Source organism: Sinocyclocheilus grahami, unplaced genomic scaffold (assembly GCF_001515645.1).
Source record: "Sinocyclocheilus grahami isolate Dianchi unplaced genomic scaffold, SAMN03320097.WGS_v1.1 scaffold337.1, whole genome shotgun sequence".
Lineage (NCBI taxonomy): Eukaryota > Metazoa > Chordata > Actinopteri > Cypriniformes > Cyprinidae > Sinocyclocheilus > Sinocyclocheilus grahami.
Window position 1 is genome coordinate 1,159,912 of NW_015505516.1, and position 21,501 is coordinate 1,181,412.

The window sequence follows — 21,501 nt, forward strand, 5'->3', positions numbered from 1 at the left end:
GACTCTGCATAGACAGCAAGAGTACTACCACGTTCATAGTAGGCTTGCCGCGATAGACGGGGATACCGCTGTTAAGCCGCAACACCGGTTACGTCACTTGCCCACCACTCACCGACCCCCACCGTCGTTTAGATTTTTTATAGTAATAAAAATCATTTAGTTCAGTAAAAGAACAGACACTACAATTAAAAACTGAACGCTGCTGCTCAATGCAGCGTGCCGAATGTCATTTATTCAGTGAGGAGAGTAAGTCGAGCTGACTGACAAGAAGAGTTGGGTGAGACAGACAAGACGAATGATCGCGGATGATTTAGTTTCGAAACGAAATGCAAAGCCTGTTGACTTTTGCCGCTTATCTAAGGTGATTTTGGAAGTTTTTTTTTAAACATTTGTTTCTTATTTAATTGGTTCCACATTGTTTGCTGATTTTTACTTTATTTAAACTTTGTCATTTATTTATTTTTTTTACATCAAGGTGTATGCCGTGCCTCCAAGCTTCCTTACTCGTTTTGCTAATAAACGTTCTACATTTCTTATTTATTTGGTTATATATTATACATGTTTACTTTTCCAGTTTTGTATACCGATTTAAACTTTATGTAAGTTATTTGTTATTTTATATTAGGCATAGCCTACCCTATGGTGAATTTTTATTTGTTTTGTTAATAAAAGTTCTATGTTTAATATATAGGCTAAAGTGAGTTTGACGTTGTATTTTGTTGTTGCATTCAAGCAATTGACGCCGAACTGCTGCTAATTCGCACGGCATAATTCTATGCGCACGTCACTTTTAAGCTATTTAAAAGCGAGGAAAAGAGGGGAAATTCGAACGAACTAAAAACGAACAATTGCTTTACGCCGAATTGCCGCTGTTTGAAAGTGAAAGTAAAATGCGCACGCAGCTTTTACAAGCTATTTAAAAGCGAAGGAAAGCGAGGAAAAGAGGGAACGCCCCCGCCCCCCCACGGTGATACCGGTATTACAGGTGTTGTCACACGTCGATTAACCGGTGGGAAAATTTCCTCACCGTCACAACCCTAGTTCATAGCCCAGAAAAGTAGTAAGGACATATTTAAAATGGTCCGTGTGACATCAGTGGTTCAACCTTTATTTTACAAAGCTATGAGAATACTTTTTTTGTGCAAAGAACCAAAAATAACAACTTTATTCAACAATTTTATTCGACTATTTAAACGATGTCCTTACCAGCTTTCTGGGCCTTGAACGTGGTAGTACCCTTGCTGTCTATGGAGGGTCATAGAGGTCTCGGATTTCATCAAAAATATCTTAATTTGTGTTCTGAAGATGAATGAAGGTCTTGCGGGTTTGGAACAACATGAGGGTGAGTAATTAATGACAAATTAAATTTTTGGGTGAGCTGTGCCTTTAATTTTAAGGCATATGGATACATCAACATTTGATGTATTATGTATGAATTAGTGTCTCTTTCTTTTGTCTCTCCTTTTAGAAGGACTTTTATGGCTCTGCCCTGTAATGAGCATTATTGGGTCTGTATTTCCTGAATCAGGAGGTACCCAGAAACGGTGTTTATTTGACTTTGGTTTAAAAAAATGCTGATTTGCTGTATCATTTAAATAGGCTCATATTAATGGAGGGGAAAAAATGGGTTACAACGTGGGTTTTTTTTTTTTTTTTTTTTAATAAAACGCATAAAATTTCCCATACCAGGTGTTATTATGTTTACCACGGTAGGTGAACAAACTAAGTGCTCTTACTAGTTTGTTTACCATGAAATCAGTTACTCTTGAGCCATCTTTTATCATTAATAGACATCAGATCTATATCTCAGCAACACCCAGTTATGTTACAGTGGACTGTTGGACTCTTGTTTTTCTTTCAGGCCTGTTAATCGTTACTATCATTCCATGTCTCATTAAGAACTGTAATGATTCACATGTGGATACTGTAATTGAGTGAGTCATAATCTTCTGCTGAAATCACATCAACTAGAAAAGGTTTAAGAATATATGCACTTTGGGCTTTTGTATTATCATTTTTTTTTGTGTGTTAGACAGCACGTTGATTTACTGAAAAGGCAATATCTGCATGCCAGGGATGTAACTGTCTTGGACTTCTCGTCAAATGCAGGAAGCTCAGATTTCCATTAAAAGGCTTTTTCAAACATTTCCACTGATTCTTATTGGTACATAGTAGATTGATGCTGAAAAAGTTTTACGAGGAAAGTGTTTTGTGAAGAGCATGATGTCTTAAATGAAAAGTGTTTTGTGTGGGTCGCACACCCTCAGTGTATTTCGTAATTCTGAAATGGTGTGACCTGCAACGAGAATCCTCACCTTCATTGGCTGCCACTTCTACAGATATGCTATAAGCATATTGGTGTTTGGTGATGTGAAGAGTGAAAATTAAGCCATTAAACATCTATTATTAAAATGCTTTACCAGCAAAAACAACAGGAGAATTAGTATATCTACAGCCGAAGAACAAGGAAAGAGCTAAAGACAAAAATGAACAAAAGCTTTGTATACAAAAGTGGGAATATTTGATGATGAGATGTGATGCACAGGTTGCATCTTTTTTGTTGGAAGTTAAGATAATTTATTATTGTGAAGACTACAAAGTATTCATACCCCTTCATTTTTTTCCACGTTTTATGTTGGCACCTTGTTAAACTGCTTTAAATTACTTTCCCCCCCACCATCAATCTACACCCCATACAGGACAAACATCACTGCAACACTCCACCGATCTGGGAATTATGGTGGTGTGGCAAAACTTAATCCTTAAGCCTTAATGAAACCCAGTCCAGAGCATTCAGAACCTCAGACTGGGGGGACGGTTCATCGTCCAACAGGACAATGACGCTAAGCACAGAGCAAGAGTGGCTTATAGACAACTCTGTGAATGTCCTTGAGTGACCCAGCCACAGCCTGGGCTTGAACGCAATCAAATATTTCTGGAGAAACCTGAAAATGTGCGTCTGCCCCCATCCAAGCTGCAGAGCTTGAGAGGTGAAAAGGTGAGGAGAAGAATGGCAGATAATTGCCAAATGCTGATGTGCAAAGCTTGTCCCATCATACCCAAAAAGATTTGAGGCTCTAAAGGTGCTTCAACGAAGTACTGAGTTAAGGGTATGAATACTTATGCAATGTACTTATTTCAGTTGTGACAATTACGTTTTCTGCTTTGTCAGTTTGGTGTATGGAGTGTAGATTGATGTGGAAAAAAATAGTTTAAAGCAGTTTAAAGGGGTCATATGAAGTTGCTAAAATGAACATTATTTTGTGTATTTGGTGTAATGAAATGTTTTTATGCGGTTTAAGGTAAAAAAAACACATTATTTTCCACATACTGTACATTATTGTTTCTCCTCTATGCCCCGCCTTTCTGAAACGCATCGTTTTTTACAAATCTCATCGGTCTGAAAAGCGAGGTGTGCTTTGATTGGCCAGATATCCAGAGCGTTGTGATTGGCTGAATTCCTCAAGCGTGTGACTGAAATGTTACGCCCCTACCATATTGTGATGGGAAGTTCGGATCATTTTACCAACTCGGACCTTTGAGTCTCATTCAGGAAAATGAACGAATCTTTTTTCAAGTCATTTCGTTCATTTTAGCAAAATATAATTAAAATGTTATGTGTTACTTCCCTTACACGTCTACAACTTACACAAACGTTGATCACAAGTTACAAACAATACAAAACTATAATGCTATAAGAAACAGAAAAGATTAATTCATTGTTTACCTGGGTTTTCAGTCTATGATTTAGCTCACCTCACCTCTTATCTGACACGTCTTCGGGCTTGAGTCATTCGTTCATCACGTGACAGCCCCATAAACTTAACCAATGCAGTCTGAGCCAGAAAGAGAATTGATTAGTTCATCTCTCGAGTCTTTTGAATTGTTCGTTCTTTTGTCACGTGACGTGACAGCGTTGGAGAGAGAAATTAGTTAATTTACAAGATTCCTTACAAACGGGTGCATAGTTATTATTATTATTATAATTATTATTTACTCTTACAGTTACGTGATGCGTTTCTGATCTCAAATTGTAGCTTTTTACTTCTTATAGTTTATAAATGTGTCATGATGGTTCTTTTCCATAACACTGAATGTTGTAACAAAGGTAATAAAGAGTTGGTTATTATTATTAAGTCTCTTTCCGGCTCATACTGCATAGGTTAAGCTTAGGGGGCTGTCACGTGATGAACGAACGACTCGGAAAAACCCGAAGACTCGAGAGATGAACTAATCAATTCTCTTTCCGGCTCAGACTCCATTGGTTAAAGCTTATGGGTCTGTCACATGATGAACGAACGACTCAAACCTGAAGACTCGAGAGATGAACTAATCAATTCTCTTTCCGGCTCATACTGCATAGGTTAAACTTATGGGACTGTCACGTGATGAACGAACGACTCGGAAAACCCGAAGACTTGAAACAGGTGAACTACTTGACTAATTCCAATACAGGATGTTGCGCATACGCGACTGAACGAATCACTCCCCGAGACGACTTGTTCTTCCCGAGTCACATTAAAGATTTGTTCAAAATGAATGAATCGTTCAAGAACGACCCAACACTACTACCATACTGTGATGCCTTGTCCGGCCGGAGCGATGAGACAATAACATCAAAACCCATTATAAATGAGGCATTTGTTGCATCCAGTGGGGACATAATTGCGGATTATAATGACTTATACTGTCTTTTTACACGTTGCATCGCACCGCGTAAACATAAAACCATGTCTGCATTTGTGATCGGAGAAATGACAAACAACAAGCGCTACTCTACACTGCTCAAAACTCGCGTTGGAATCATCAGTGGCAAATCCTTTAAATATGAAAACGTACTTACAGACTGTGAGTCAGAACAGCCGGCATTGTAGTCTACTCTACCAGGATCAGGAAACAATCCTCCATAAAATGTGCTGGACACATCTGAATATTTGGGTTGAACTGTTCTGGAACGGTGTTGTAAATACAACTTAATCACTGATTTCTAGTCATGTCCTCTTTTGGAAGGCCAAATAAAGTAGTTTCGCATTCACAATGAAGCACACGGCGCCTTCACGACATGGCGGCAGCAACAATACTACAGCGAGAATAAAAGTTATGCCTTCTTTCTTTGCGTGAACATTTGGGCGGCGTTATGCAAATCTTCCCACATCGTGATGTAGACATGTGGGGGCGTGTTAGAACGAGCCGTTTTAGGTAGGCGTGGTTGACTCTTAACTTTTATAAAGAATATCTCTTTGGATTTGAGACTTTAGTCTTTGCAACTTTACAGATTTTCTTTATGCACCAAGAGCTTGTAACACTTCAAAGAGAAAGGAAAAATTTAAATCTCATCATATAACCTCTTTAACATAAGGCAGCAACATAAAATGTGAAAAAATGAATGTATGAATATGTTCGCAAGGCATTGTACATACAGTATATAAAATAGTATAATAATGTAAAGTATAAATTGTAGATGAACTTTATGGGCTCCTGGCAGTCATGGGAGCTCCCTGTGGGAAACTTGTGGACATGGATGCTTCTTGTGGGTACTTGGCTCCCTGGGGCAAAAAGGTTTGATAAGGCTTCTGTTGCCTCCACTTTCCTCTCTTTGGGAGTCTGGTGGGTACAGATGCTTCTTGTAGAAAAGGGGTGTGAGGTTTCTCCTGCCTCATTGTCTTGGTGGATAGGGCTCTTAGATGGTTGTAAGACAGATGATCCCAAAAATGAATGACGCAAAGGTTGTGCAAGATTTGTTGTGTATGCAATAAATAATATCTAGATCTGTGAAACCTTGTGTGAGAAAAAGAGAGTGAAGAGATGAGTTGAGTAAACCCAAAAGAGCTTGGAATTTTGTTGTGGGGTCTTGTATAAACGGGCCAATTTTTATTGAAGCTGTGTAAAAAATGGGCCATACTACAGTGTGACAGCTCTTAAGGCTTGCATGCACTGAAGAACCTGAATGATGAATGGATAATGACTAATGGATTCTGATTGTTTTGTGACTACATGCACATCGGCTATCAAAATCCTATTCAAAACCACTCACCATATTCATTAAAAATAACTTATGTACATAAAGACTTCCTAAGCTAGAATATTGGTAACTGTTGGTAACATTTTTCAGAGACACTTTTTGTTGTTATAAAAAAGTCTATGCTCAGACTGTAAAAAAAAAATCACCCATTTCAACTTAAAAACTTAAGTTCAATTGCTGCCTTAATTTTTTTTAAAGTCATTACAACTTAAATGTCATTAAACCGATGTGAAAAATCAAGATGAATTTCATATAACTTTCGTATAACTTAGAAAATTGCTCAACTTATTTTGATGAGTTAAAGTAGGCTACTAGGCTAATGTAAAAGCATAAGGTGCCATCATGACTTACTGATAATATCATTTGTAACATTGTGGCTCAAAATACAGATTACACATTTTCTTTCAGTTTGCACTATTTTTTCATTTTTATTTTTTGAACACCAAACTTCAAATTCATCGAAGCTACTTGAAGTGAACTGTAAGGTGAGTAGATTCACTGTTTTGGACAGCTGCCTCAAAAACGCAAGTACAGAATGACGCACGTTCAGTCTATCATTGAATTATCTTATAGTATTAAAAAATAATAATAATTGCACAGTGTATAGCCGTGTAAATACAAACACTGAGACGATTTCATTGCCCTGTTTAAACAGAGCTTTCTTGGAGTCATAAAAAGATCCCCAAACCCCACTGAAGATACTCCCTACAAAAATGTAATTTTGTCTGCATCAGATTTACACTCACCGAACTTTCTATGGAATGTTCGTCACGCTACGTCACAAAGGATTCCTTAGCAACCACACACAGTGCTCAATAAACATTAAATTGAAAATAAAACAAACAAATAAATAAATGCAAAACGAACTCAGTGCTCAATAAACTAACAGGTTTGTTAGTGATGGGAGTCCTTGGCTGTTTTGTTCGATTAAAGCTGGAGCTACAAATATAGAAAGTGAATATTAATTTTTAATTGGTGATGTAGATTTGCTTCTAACATTTGTTTTTCTTTATGTCTAAAACATTTGAATAATGCATTGTGCATAAGTACAATGCAAATCTGTCATTGAATGTTGAACTGCAAATCACCTGATTTTATCATTATCAATGGATCCATATAGCAGCATATATTTTTCCAATTCAAGCACTGGTTATAGCTACTTTAAATATATGAAGAACATTGGTGCTGCTAACACTTGCTAAAGAACTAAATGCACCTTTAAAATGATAAGAATTGTTTTCGCTTTTGACATCACACCAAATAAAGAGATTTTATTCAATAGGCATCCATGAGAAAATGACAAAACATTCTGTAGAATAAATTATATATCAAGAAGTATGCATTGCCCGAAAGACCATAACTACTTGCAGTTTTATATTTCATGTGTCACTCACAAGCATAAAAAAGTCAGTTCAAATAGATCATTGTTGTTGTAGATCCCAATGAAAGCAGTACAGAAATAATCTATTACATTTGATATTGTCACTAATAGCTTTGAATATATATATAATATTCTTTAATCAGTGGTCTTACAGTCTCTTGTTCAATGGGGCATTTCCCCTCTTAATAGATTGTACTAGCTGATCAGGTAAGTGCATTAACCTGTCACTAAATCACAGTATTGGAAGTATCTGTTGGTACAGAAGTGTGGTGTGCTCAGAGTTTCACGTCCTCACTCACATCTGATGCTGAAGATGATGACGATGAAGAGGATGAAGACGACGATGACTAGGGTGCAAAAAAAAGTTAGAGTTAGTAGCTCTTTCAGGATTTAGTCATGGATTGTATCCTTAAAGGAACAGTTAATAGATTTACCTCAGAATATGACAAAATAAAGGAAATCACAATATACACTACCACTAGATTTTTTTTTATGTTTTTGAAAGAAGTCTTTTATGCTCACCAAGGCTGCATTTATTTGATCAAAAATACAGTTGCAAAATATTATTACAATTTTAAAAAGCTGTTGTAAAATGTAATTTATTCACGTGATGTCAAAGCTGAATTTTCAGCATCATTACTCCAGTCTTCAGTGTCACATGATCCTTCAGAAATCATTCTAATATGCTGCTCAAGATATATTTCTTATTATTATCAGTGTTGAAAACAGTTGATAATGCTTAATATTTTTATGGAAATCGTGAGACTTTCATAATAAAGAACAGCATTTATTTAAAATAGAAATCTTTTGTAACATTATAAACATTTTTACTGAACTTTTGATCAATTTAATGCACTGTAGATGAAGAAAAGCATAAATAAATAAATAAATGCACTTTTGAACTGAACAGTTTAAAGGGATATTTCGCCCTAAAACTATAATATTATAATTTCCTCATGTCTATAGCATTCCAAACGCAACGTTATTGTACATATTCAGATACTCAGGATACGCACATGTTGGACTACATTTAGAAATATATTTTAGTGGACAGTGTACAGTTCTTCAACATGTATTTTATGTTCCACAGAAAAAAGAAAGTCATACAGGTTTGGAATGACACGAGTGTGAGTAAATGATGACAGAATGAGAAACTTAGTATTGTGAGGTATATTGTGAATGCTGAAAACAATTAGAAATGTTGAAAAGCAGTACTGACCCTTGACCAGGTTTGAGCAGGTGGAGTGGCCGGCCTTTCGTTGTCACTTCCTGTATCTTTCCTCTTGTCCTCCTGTGCGTAGGCTGGTGCCGGGACATCAGCGGAGGGCTCTTTATCCAACGGCTGAGGGGTGATGGCGATCCCTCGTGCTTTCAGATGATCATAGGCCGTCCTCTCAGCCACTAGGAGGACCAGCGTGTCCCCGCTCTTGCGGACGAGGTTCACAACCTCCTCATGTGTGCTCATTTCCACATTCACCCCATTCACCTCCACAACAATGTCATCATCCTCCAACCCGGCTCTGTCTGCTGCTCCATCTTTCACCACCTGAGAGAAAACACATTAACAGGTTAATTCATCCCAAAATGAAATCAGTTACTCACCCTCATGTTCTATATCTGAAGGATGTCCACTCTTTTAATGAAAGTGGATAGGTGAATCTAACTCCAAAATCAAAATCAATTCTTCAATCAATGAAAATTTGGATCTAGTCATTCATTCATTCAAAAATTACATGTTTTCTTATTTCTCATATATACTAGAGAACAGCAAATTGAATTGCGATCAATATTTCAGAATCTCAGACATAACTTTCATACACTCAAAAAAATCTTCAGACCATGCTAGAAAGAAAAATAAACAGAAGAACTAATGAAAGTAATGCAGTGGTAATGCAAAGAGAATCAGGGCTGCTAACACCAAACGTCCAGGATCCTGGAAATTACAGTCCTGCTGTATTTCCCCTGAGTTCAAGTCTGCGAGCAGTGCACTTAACCTCAGGTTGCTCCAGAGAGACATCTATGCAATTAGTGTGCTGTAAGTCACTTTGGATGACATAAAATAATGAAAATCTTAAAGCCTACAAAAGAATGAATAAATAGCTTGTGACCTATTTAAAATTCAACAACTCTTTTACATTTCTTGGCAGGTCAGATACAGGTGCACTGCTATAACATTTCCCTCAGCAGGAACCAAAAGATAAGCCACCAAGACAAATCTGACAAAAACATACAGTAATAATCAGAAAGGAACATGATACTTTTGGAAAGCCTCACAAATACAGTTTTTTGGCAGTGGCTATTTGCACTAAGTGTAAATAGCAAAAGATTCTATTTGCACTAAGTGTAAATATCAATTAGATTCTATTTACACTAAGTGCAAATAGCATTTTTTCTTAGTGATAGATACTATTTACGCTAAGTGCAAATAGCGATGGATAACTGGCACCACCATGCTAGAAAGAAAAATAAACAGAAGAACTAATGAAAGTAATGCAGTGGTAATGCAAAGAGAATCAGGGCTGCTAACACCAAACGTCCAGGATCCTGGAAATTACAGTCCTGCTGTATTTCCCCTGAGTTCAAGTCTGCGAGCAGTGCACTTAACCTCAGGTTGCTCCAGAGAGACATCTATGCAATTAGTGTGCTGTAAGTCACTTTGGATGACATAAAATAATGAAAATCTTAAAGCCTACAAAAGAATGAATAAATAGCTTGTGACCTATTTAAAATTCAACAACTCTTTTACATTTCTTGGCAGGTCAGATACAGGTGCACTGCTATAACATTTCCCTCAGCAGGAACCAAAAGATAAGCCACCAAGAGAAATCTGACAAAAACATACAGTAATAATCAGAAAGGAACATGATACTTTTGGAAAGCCTCACAAATACAGTTTTTTGGCAGTGGCTATTTGCACTAAGTGTAAATAGCAAAAGATTCTATTTGCACTAAGTGTAAATATCAATTAGATTCTATTTACACTAAGTGCTAAACACATTTATTTGACTAACTTTCAACATATTTTTTTTTATTAAATGTAGCTAAAATAAATTGTTTGCGACCACTTACCTTAAAACAATTTAGTAGCATTTTTTTCAGTGAGACAGGCTCAGCCCAGCGGTTAGGTATGTTTAAAAAAAAAAACAGAATTAAAAAAGACCCATGCATAGTTATTAAAATCTTAAAAAATAACCAAATAAAATGACCCAACAAGCTGAACCCAGCATTTGGGTAAAACAAACTTTTTACAGAGTGATATATAGGCTATATTCAATTGCAAATTGAAGAAAAATAAGTTTTTCTAGGCACTAAGTGACTTTTCTTACTTCATACACACACAAAACACAATTTTGTTTCCTTTATGATTTGATATTTTATATGGCAGCGGTTATTTGCACTGTGTAAATAGCATATTTTCTTAGTGATAGATACTATTTACACTAAGTGCAAATAGCGATGGATGCTATTTACACTATGTTAAAACAGCAATATTTTCTGCTATTTATACTACTTATTGCAAATAGTAGCAATTAGCTGCACCTCAGTATTGTAGTACATTATAAAACAGTACACAATAATAATGTATTGAGTGTAAATTATAATTTTAATTCAAATTATTAAATAGATGCCACCTTATTGGGACAATAAAGACCTCCCTACACCTACCCTAACCCTACACGATACTTTATTTTCAACTTTTTGATTATTTCCTTAATTTTTATTGAAAATAAATGCCTTTCCGATGCGATATAAGATTTGAAATGGGTGTTCTGAAAAAAATAGTTCTGCAAACGGCGGGTTCGAACTCGGGTCATTCACGTCAAAAAGTGTAAAAAGTGCCTTACCATCTACGCCACTGAAACTGATATTTGAAAAGCGTCTTTTTTCAGTGTTGACTATCCAAATCAGACATTGGTGGGCGGAGTTAGTGTAAATAGCCTCTGCCAACAAGGCGGGCTATTTGCACATAGTGTAAATAGACACTGTTTTTGAAACTGTCTTTTGAACAACTGAAGCAGATTTAATTTAGACTACAATTAGGCTAAATTTGACAATTTTAACACAATGTGCAATAGACTAAATTTGTATTTCATGTTGACTTCCACACCATGGCAAGCACTTACCTGCATGTTTAGGAACTTCCTTCAGGATAAAGCCATAGCCATCTGCTCTCTTGGTCATGTCTGCAATGCGTGGCTTATGCGGGAGGTGCTTGACAGTGGCATGAGCCGTGCTTGGTCGAATGCCTTTGCCTTTGAAGAATTTGTCAGCATCCTCATCCACTAACAGAAGCATCACTTTGTCCCCGGCTGCTTTCACCTACAATAACAACAGGACTACATTATTATAATATTTTTTCTCAAACACTGATAGAGTCAGTGAGTAGAGTCAGGGTCTTCAGCAGCATCCATACAGTTTGCACTCAAAAGTTACTGATATTTTGAAGAATCTTGGTAACCAAAAAATTCTGGGTCCCATTGACTTCCACTGCATGGACAAAAAAGTCAATGGGAGCAGGAACTGTTTGATTACCAACATTATTCAAAATATCTTCTTTTGTGTTCCACAAAATAAATAAAGTCATACAAGTTTGGAATGACATGAGCATGAGAGAAAGATGACTGAATTTTCATTTTTGAGTGGACTATGCCTTTAAAGCTTCTCTAAAATGATTACCGCATTATCCAATTGGTGATAAAGAGGTAATGTTAGACAGGAGTTATTGCAGCTAGGATTAAAGCATAATTTTAATTATTCAAAATATCTTCTTTTGTGTTCCACAAAATAAATAAAGTCATACAAGTTTGGAATGACATGAGCATTGAGAGAAAGATGACTGAATTTTCATTTTTGAGTGGACTATGCCTTTAAAGCTTCTCTAAAATGATTACCGCATTATCCAATTGGTGATAAAGAGGTAATGTTAGACAGGAGTTATTGCAGCTAGGATTAAAGCATAATTTTAACTTACCTTTTGCACAATCTTATCATGTGAGAGACTCTCAACATTCTCACTGTTTATCTCCACTATACGATCATCAAGCTTCACACCAGCCTGATCAGCTTCTCCTCCAGACATCACTTCTGTCATGAATATGCCCTTAGTACCTGCGAGAAAACAGGGTTAGATCAAAAAACTCAGTTAGTACTTCATCTCACGTGTCATCTGAAATAATTCCGAAAATGATCAACATATTGGTTGATTTATCCAAAACAGGCCTTAGAAATTAGTTAACGTTTGACTTTCTCAGTCTTGGATGACCATTCGCTGATTGTCGACAGCACTGGAAAATACTTTCTTGAGCTGGCAGGCTCTAATCCCTTTAGCTGACCATGAGAATGTTTGAAAATGAACTAATGACAGGATTTACCAAAGTTCGGCAGATCAGAAGCAAATCTTTCAAATATATTCAAATTGACTAATTTAACTAGATTTACTGCTTTGTTTTCTGTATTATAGCTGTGAAACAATCTGCACTTACTATACCCTTATTTTTTATTACGATTCCATTAAGAGTCTTTGTAACATCCATGGACCCTTTTCTATTGCACATAATGTTCTTTATAATGAAAAAGAGCTCTTCAGATTATTAAACTCTTCTTCAAACTAAGAAAAAAAATATTTTGAGAAGGTTCTTTGGGGAACCTAAAGTGGTTCTTCTATAGCAAAAACCCTATTTTGGAACCTTTATATATATATATATACATACATTTGATATTTCTGTAATTTTAACCATTTATTTGAATTTATATTTTCATATAAACTCTCTAAATGGTACATAAAATTAATCAAATTTGTGATTAGACACTTGTACATGTTGGTCAGATGGTCTATTATTCTAAGTAGCCAGTTCTTGGCCCAAATAGGCATTACTGTAAACAAGATCATATTATGTTACTTAAGAATCTGGCTATGGGAGTTTTTGGCCTACCTTTGGTGGACTTTAAAGAGAAACCAAATCCACTGCTGGATTTTTGCAGATAACAAAGCTTGGCTTTAGCGGCTGGTGCAGACACTCCATTCATGGTGGGCTGGCTCTGACCTGACTGGGACTGAGTGTCAGCAAGATTCACACCGTTGGCTTTGGCAGTCTTATATGCCTCTTCTCCAAGGACATGCAATGTGACGCTCATCCCACTCTTTCTCACCAAATCTGCAACCTGACCCATGAAAAAGACAGGTCTGAGGTTTACCACCAAACTATTAAAATTAATTATATTGAAAGAATTAATATAGGATTTACAGAAAGTCGATTTTCAAATGCATCAAACCTGGCTATGCTCCAAAATGTCCACAAAAGTTCCATTGACTCTGACTATGCGGTCTCCGTCTTTCAGACCGGCCAGTTCAGCCGTGCCGCCCATCTCCAGGGCTCGGATCAGGTGACCCTCCTCGCCGTGCTCCACTCGGAGGTAGAAACCATAGCCCTGACCCTCTCGCTTGGTCAGAGTAATGATACGTGGTTTTGGCCCAGCCATTTTCCCTGTTAGGAAACATCTATCGATCAGTGTTGCTTTTACGCTGAGGTCATCTAACGTGATAATATGCTCGTCTTAGTACATCTGATGCTATCTTATCATAGATGCACACAATTCATTATATACCAGTCATCTGGTGATAAAACTGATAATCACAACTGAGCAATGAAGTGCCAAAGAAGTGTTTGGAAACCAAATTTATTTAGTCTTAGTAATATATAGCAGTGTTATAATGACAAAATATTGTGATTTAAATCGCAGGTGTTAGTAATCGATGAAAGCAGACTGGTGCAGATTAGAGACAGAGCTGAACATGATTACGTAATATTATGTTCTTCAAATGGAGTGATAACTGGGGTAATATACAATTATCAAAGACCATATAATCACCGCCCTGTGTTAGGGTGCACCTGCTGAACTACATCACTGAAGGCTTAAAGTCATGTACGACATTTAAAAAATAATTTACTTATATTTCTGGGTATTCAAAAATGCATAAGATAAAAAAACATTTCAGAGGCAGAGCAAGCATATATATATTTAATAATAATAAATGAAATCATATTAAAATATTAGAGCAAAGAATATTGTATTAAAATAATGTACTATTTGCAATAAACATTTGATCTTTTTTTTATGAATAATATGCCCTAATTAATCATGCACAATAAGACCTAGAATGTGCATTAACAAATGTAGTACATTGGGAGTTCATGTTAAATTGAAATAGAAGCAGAGCAAATAAATAATTACATAAGAGAGTGAGCACTCTGATTCTACAACTAGTAATTTTTAAAGTGCCTGAATGTGTTTGTCAAAGCACATTTTGCTTTAAAACGCTTGCACCTTGTCTCTGTAATTACCGATGACAATCAATCAATCAATCAATCAAGTTGATTGTGTTTTAGAGTGAGTTTTAGAGTGCGTGCATGCTCTGACTTCACAATTGTTAACAAAGTTGTATGTGTTCGGTGAAGTATTTTTTTCTAACGTGTACCTTGTACAGTATCTTGTCTCAGTAATTACGAATGCCAATCATGAAATCTTTACAAAACAATAGACACAATTGGGAGGAACCATCATCAATGCTTTTAAGGCTTTAGAAATATTGCCTATAGCCTTGGTTCATTTTGATAAATGTTTTACCAGGAGAAAAAGCACAAGCATCTAGCTGTAGGTTCAAGTTCAACAGATGCCATATCAATTACACAATACCTCACACATCAGCTGAGAGCTGAAGTACACTTCTCACACTTGAGTGCTCCATGAACTGCTCTATGAGCTGCTAATGCTTTCACATCATCACATTATGCCAAAAACCAACTCCTTGCTGCCGTTTAATAATTAATGCAACTTGCGTCAAGTTTCTCATCTGTACAAATAATATTAAAGCAAGAATTTCACTTTAGCCTCCAAGTGCTTTCCACTTAAAGCACTGCATTATAAAATTTCTCAAAATGATTCCCAGGTTGTCATTGCTTAAATTTAGGTGGTCTGGATCAACATTTCTATTTCATTCTATTCTATTCTATTCTAAAAAATCTATTCAAATGACATCACTCTGAATACATTTTTCAAAAAGTAAGGTACACATCAAAGCACATCTTTCTTTCTCAAAGCACATGATATTTCTAAAGGTACATCTATGTTGTGTCACTCACCAGCTACAGTCTCCTCAGTGTCCCGGTGTAAAGGAGGTGGCTGCCTGCTTCTGCTCAGGTGTTATCTAGCGCTGCTGTAAGTGTGTGTGAAGGACTTTGACAGGCCAAAGGTTGATCTAAAAGGTGAGTTATTTAACCATGTCCCGTGGCTGGAGGCTTATTCTCTGTTGCTATGAGTGACCATATTCTACCCTAAAGAAATTCAAACAAAAAAAATCATGTTTTTAATAAGACATCTTAATTTGCAAATCTGAAGTCTGCGTGGATATTTTTATTCACTCTATTTACTTGGTTTACTGGGCTGTAAGAGTGTGTTCACTTTAAGCACTACAGCATGCCATTTGTAATAGTTGGATTGCTCTAGATTTTAATGTCATCTAGTCCACAATATTAAAATCCAAGCCAAGTAACCAGACTGCGGAACACCTTGAAGCATTAAAACCAGCTCAATTTTAGTTTGTGAGAGATTTGTTTGATGGTATAAATGAATTTAAATAAAAATATATACATTTCTAAAATAAGTTTTTTTTATTACATATATTTGTGTTTTTTTGAGCAATGTCTTTGCATTTATTTGATCAAAATACAGTAAAGCAGTAATATTGTGAAAGATTACAATTTAAAATAATTGTTTTCAGTTTTCAAATATTTAATGTAGTTTATTCCTGTGATGGCAAACTTGAATTTCAGCATCATTTCTCCAGTCTTCAGTGTCTAATATACTGATTTGTTACTCAAGAAACATCTCTTTTTATTATTAATGTTAACAGTTTTTGATGCTTAATATTTTGTGGAAACCATGATGCACTACTATTCAAAAGTTTTAGGCAATCAATCAATCAATAAATAAATAATGTATTTCAAATGAATGCTGTTCTTTTCAGCTTCATCACAGAATCCTGAAAAAAATGTATCATGGTTTCCACAAAAATATTAGACAGTGACAACTATTTTACTATTTTCAACATTTATAAAAATAAGAAACAACTGAGCATCAATATAATATACTGATAATAACAGAGCATCAAATCAGCATATTACAGTTTCTGAAGAATCATGTGACATTGAAGACTGGAGTAATGATGCTGAAATTTTTAAGATTTAGCTTTGCATTACAGGGATAAATTACATTAAAAGTTTGAAAATGTAAAACAACTATTAAAAATTGTAATACTATTTCACAATATTACTGTTTTTGCTGTAATTTAGATCAAATAAATGCAGTTTTAGTGAGCATACGACACTTTGTTAAAAAAATATATACAGTTGTGCTCATAAGATTACATACCCCTTATGTAAATATGTTAATAATTGTAAATAAATAAGAGGGATCATGAAAATTGCATGTTATTTTTATTTAGTACTGTCCTGAATAAGCTATTTCACATAACATATGTTATATATACTCCACAAGACAAAATAATAACTGAATTCATTAAAAAAATGACCCCGTTCAAAAGTTGACATATCTTGAATATTAATAATTTTTTCCTGGATGATCTGTTTTTCTGTGTTGTGATAGTTGTCCATGAGTCCCTTGATGGTCCTGAGCAGTTCAACTGTCTGCTGTTCTTCAGAAAAATCCTTCAGCTCCTGCACATTCTTTGGTTTTCCAGCATCTTCTGCATATTTGAACCCTTTCCAGCAGTGACTGCATGATTTTGGGATCCATCTTTTCACATGGAGGACAATTGAGGGACTCGTACACAGCTATTACAAAAGGTCAAAACATTTACTGATGCTCAAGACGGCAACTCAATGCATTAAGAGCCAGAGTAAACTTTTGAACAGGATGAGGATGTGTACATTTTTTAAATTTTGTTTAAAGAGCATATTTTTTTTCCATTTGGTACTGCACTTAAGAAGCTACATAAATATTTTAATGTTTCCCAGAAGACAAAATAAGTACAATTTACCCTGATCATCCAATTCAAAAAGTTTACACCACCCAGCTCTTAATGCATTGTGTTGCCTTCTTGAGCATCAGTAAATGTTTCCACCTTATATCATAGTTATGTATGAGTTCCCCAATTGTCCTCCATGTGAAAAGATGGATCTCAAAATCATGCAGTCACTGTTGGAAAGGGTTCAAATACGCAGAAGATGCTGGAAAACCAAAGAATGTGGAGGAGCTGGAGAACTTTTCTTAAGAACATCTGGCAGTTGAACTGCTCAGGACCATCAAGGGACTCATGAACAACTATCACAACACAGAAAAACAGTCATCTATCATCCAGGAAATGACACACATTATTAAGATTCACGAATGAATGGGGTCATTTTTTATGAATTCAGTTATTATTTTGTCTTGTGCAGTATATGTAAACATCTGTTTTGTGAAATAGCTTATTCAGGACAGTACTATTTTTTTTCCATTTGGTACTGCACTTAAGAAGCTACATAAATATTTTAATGTTTCCCAGAAGACAAAATAAGTACAATTTACCCTGATCATCCAATTCAAAAAGTTTACACCACCCAGCTCTTAATGCATTGTGTTGCCTTCTTGAGCATCAGTAAATGTTTCCACCTTATATCATAGTTATGTATGAGTTCCCCAATTGTCCTCCATGTGAAAAGATGGATCTCAAAATCATGCAGTCACTGTTGGAAAGGGTTCAAATACGCAGAAGATGCTGGAAAACCAAAGAATGTGCAGGAGCTGGAGAACTTTTCTTAAGAACATCTGGCAGTTGAACTGCTCAGGACCATCAAGGGACTCATGAACAACTATCACAACACAGAAAAACAGTCATCTATCATCCAGGAAATGACACACATTATTAAGATTCACGAATGAATGGGGTCATTTTTTATGAATTCAGTATTATTTTGTCTTGTGGAGTTTTGTGAAATAGCTTATTCAGGACAGTACTAAATAAAAAATAACATGCAATTTTCACGATCCCTCTTATTTTGTTAAAATTATTAACATTTGGCATATTCTGCAAGGGGTATGCAAATTTATGAGCACAACTGTACATTAAAAAAATCAATGTATACATTTTATTTAAAAATATATTATTACTTTTTGTTAATGTATATATAATTCTAAAAATTACAGATTAAATTCAGTCAGGCTAAAAAACATCCATTAAGGTTTGATACCATTCCCTTCATGATCTCAAGATGATTACAAAAAAAAAAAAAAAACGGAAACAGGTGCCACAATGTGTATTACTCTCTCTATTCCAAGAAAGAACAGATGTTTGTGCAACTAACTGGGATCATGGCACTGATTCGCGGGTCAGTCTTCTGGTAAATCATGCCCTCTTAACGTAATTGCTGTTTTCAGTGGGCCACTCAAATGATCTGAGTATTAGCAAACTCGTTAAATCTAAATCCTAAATCCTGTGACAGAGTCAAGTGAGGAAACCAGTCTGGACCATGAGTGTGTGTATAATCACACATTTGTTTGTATTGCCTTTGCAAATGTGCACAGACTCAGGCACTTTATTTAGACCTGAAGCCTGTGCTTGAACTGCTCATCAGTTATAGGCCTATAAATTGGCCAAAGAAAACACCTGACCAAACAGATCAAAGTCTATGAAGCCATAGACAAGCAATGATGATAATTTTACTGTCATACAAAGTGCTATCGCATTTCTGAATCAAATGATCATAACTTCTTCAATATTAGAAGTTTAGACTCTGGTATACACTCATCTAGACATTCATATTCATGTTAAATAATGGTAATATATGTATAACTTTCAAATGTAAAATGTGACCTACGCATTGCGACTCACGGGATACATACATTTCTTCAATGTGCAAAGTTAAAAATAGAAATGAATAAAATACTTACATATTTCCAATATCTATTTTCTTTTCTTTTAGTCAATCATTTTAGATAAGTGCCACATAGAAATGTATGATCAAAACTAAACGTAAATGTTCACTGAAGTTTGTGACAACTACACCTGGTCTGTTCTATGAATATGTATTAATTTAGGACGAAACGGCGTGCCATATATTAATACTAAAAGACATCATGTCTGTTAGAATGTTTGAAATCTTATAAAAATACACTTAATGTCTTTTCAAAATGGAAAAGGACAAACAAAAATCCAGACAAGAGGTTCTGCTTCCACAAGAGGGCGCCGATGCTTCACCCCACCTGCCTTATCATTCATAACTTTCCTTAAATCTCCATGTGCGCGTACTCCACAAACTCCCTTCAATGTCTCCTCCTCTCCAGGATGCCCAAATCCCTGAATCCCACCGGCTCACCCCCAAACTCCCACCCCTGCTGTTTAAGAGCTCACCAATAAACCCTCAGCTCAGTCCACGCGTGAGAAGACTCAGTGGCGCTCCGCGCTTCATCACATACTCATACAGAGCAACTGTGCCTTCAACACACTGCTGAGCAACAGTGCTTTATTTCAGCATGAGCTAATCTAATTTCTCCCTTCTTACCTTTCTATTGATTCTAAATTTATCCTCTTTCAATTTCTGCTCTCTAAGCAGCTCTTTGCGCTCTCGTTGTTGACGGATGACTGCGAGGAAACACTAATATAAAATAGTTGTGGTTAGATCCGAAATGGATTTGCAATCGCTAAATGATACATCTGGGATTTGGGCATGCCTTCAGCTTCAGAGCAGCTCTGTTCTGAACGGGACCTTAAACGGGAGTCTGGAGATTCCCAACGGCACCTGCGGAGACGCGCTTCTGCTGCCCAAGACGGAACCGGCGCGACCCAAAGGTGAGCATCTCCCGACACACACTCAGCACCAAGACGTTCCCCTTCTTCACTATGAGGTACCAAAGCTAGTCATGGCCCTGCTTTGACATTATGGAGAGGTTGAAGCATCCTCCAATGGCTTGAAGTAAAATCAGGAAGAGTTTGGGGGGTGTTAAAAGTATATAAAACATTTCAGTAAGTTCACAAAAGTTAGATTGCAAGTTTTAGTTGGAACGCACTAAATACAGTGCACGCTCGCGAATAGAAGCGTTCGCCTGAGGAGGTAACCATAGTAACAGTAACCTACAGATCTGCGCTTTCCGTACGGTTCCTGACAAATACATAGGCAATACATCACTTTATGATATATTCAGGTATCACAAAAAGTTAGATAGTTAGATACTCGACGTTTACGTTCTGGGAGCGCCACATTCGGTTGCGCAAGACGAACCTGAGAGATTGCTTCATGAAAAGCAGGTTACTGAGAGAAATGTCCATAAATTTCCACCCCATAGTAACAGTAACCTACAGATCTGCGCTTTCCGTACGGTTCCTGAAAAATACATAGGCAATACATCACTTTATGATATATTCAGGTATCACAAAAAGTTAGATAGTTAGATACTCGACGTTTACGTTCTGGGAGCGCCACATTCGGTTGCGCAAGACGAACCTGAGAGATTGCTTCATGAAAAGCAGGTTACTGAGAGAAATGTCCATAAATTTCCACACCCCCAAAAGTCACTAAATATTTCGCATACTGGAAATAAATGGCATACCACGCCATGTTTTTGTCCTGAAACCTTGCACTCCTTACCTCTGAGTAAGTAGAAAACGACATGGTAATCATTCAGCATCTATAGGGAATATCTTAAATTATCAAAGCGTTGCTATATAATACTACATTCACTGTACCATGGGGTGTTAGTGAAAGGACAATGCTTGGGAAATTGTAGATTGATTTCTGCCAGCATCGCTACAGCTGTATTTGTCACTGCAGGGAGAATTGAGATGCGATTATAATTCTATATGGTTTATTAGTTTCTGGTGCCTTATTTGCAGCCAGCCTTAAGAGAGATGCTACAACAAAAGGATAATGAAGTATGTCTATTCTATGTGAAAACCTGATGTAGTCTAGCTAGGCTATTTAATTAGACAACTGTGAGGAACACTTACATTTGAGTGAAGGGTCTTAAGTGTATTAGTGTCCACTGTAGTCAAATCATACCCCCCCCCCCCCCCCCCCACCCAACCCCCAACACCAAACCACAC

The 21,501-nt window shown here is 36.3% G+C and overlaps 1 protein-coding gene across 1 annotated transcript; it reads right to left on the reverse strand.

Moving 5' to 3' along the window:
• Nucleotides 1-7,309: 7,309 nt before the first annotated feature.
• LOC107602882 (Na(+)/H(+) exchange regulatory cofactor NHE-RF3-like) lies at nucleotides 7,310-15,597 on the reverse strand. Its single transcript, XM_016295492.1, has 7 exons — nucleotides 15,545-15,597; nucleotides 13,677-13,888; nucleotides 13,337-13,565; nucleotides 12,376-12,512; nucleotides 11,532-11,723; nucleotides 8,623-8,949; nucleotides 7,310-7,750 (listed from the first exon to the last, which is right to left on the reverse strand). Exons 2-7 carry the CDS (start codon nucleotides 13,881-13,883, stop codon nucleotides 7,679-7,681), a joined length of 1,164 nt encoding a protein of 387 aa, XP_016150978.1. The 5' UTR covers nucleotides 13,884-13,888; nucleotides 15,545-15,597; the 3' UTR covers nucleotides 7,310-7,678.
• Between the last annotated feature and the right edge of the window lie 5,904 nt (nucleotides 15,598-21,501).

Bases quoted from the DNA above. Each gene is read 5' to 3' on its own strand.
- LOC107602882 (XM_016295492.1), bottom strand. From the start codon at position 13,883: ATGGCTGGGCCAAAACCACGTATCATTACTCTGACCAAGCGAGAGGGT. The intron at 13,566-13,676 runs GTTTGATGCATT...TTCATGGGTCAG, and splicing joins ACATTTTGGAGCATAGCCAG to GTTGCAGATTTGGTGAGAAA. The intron at 8,950-11,531 runs GCAGGTAAGTGC...GTTTTCTCTCAG, and splicing joins TGAAGGAAGTTCCTAAACAT to GTGGTGAAAGATGGAGCAGC.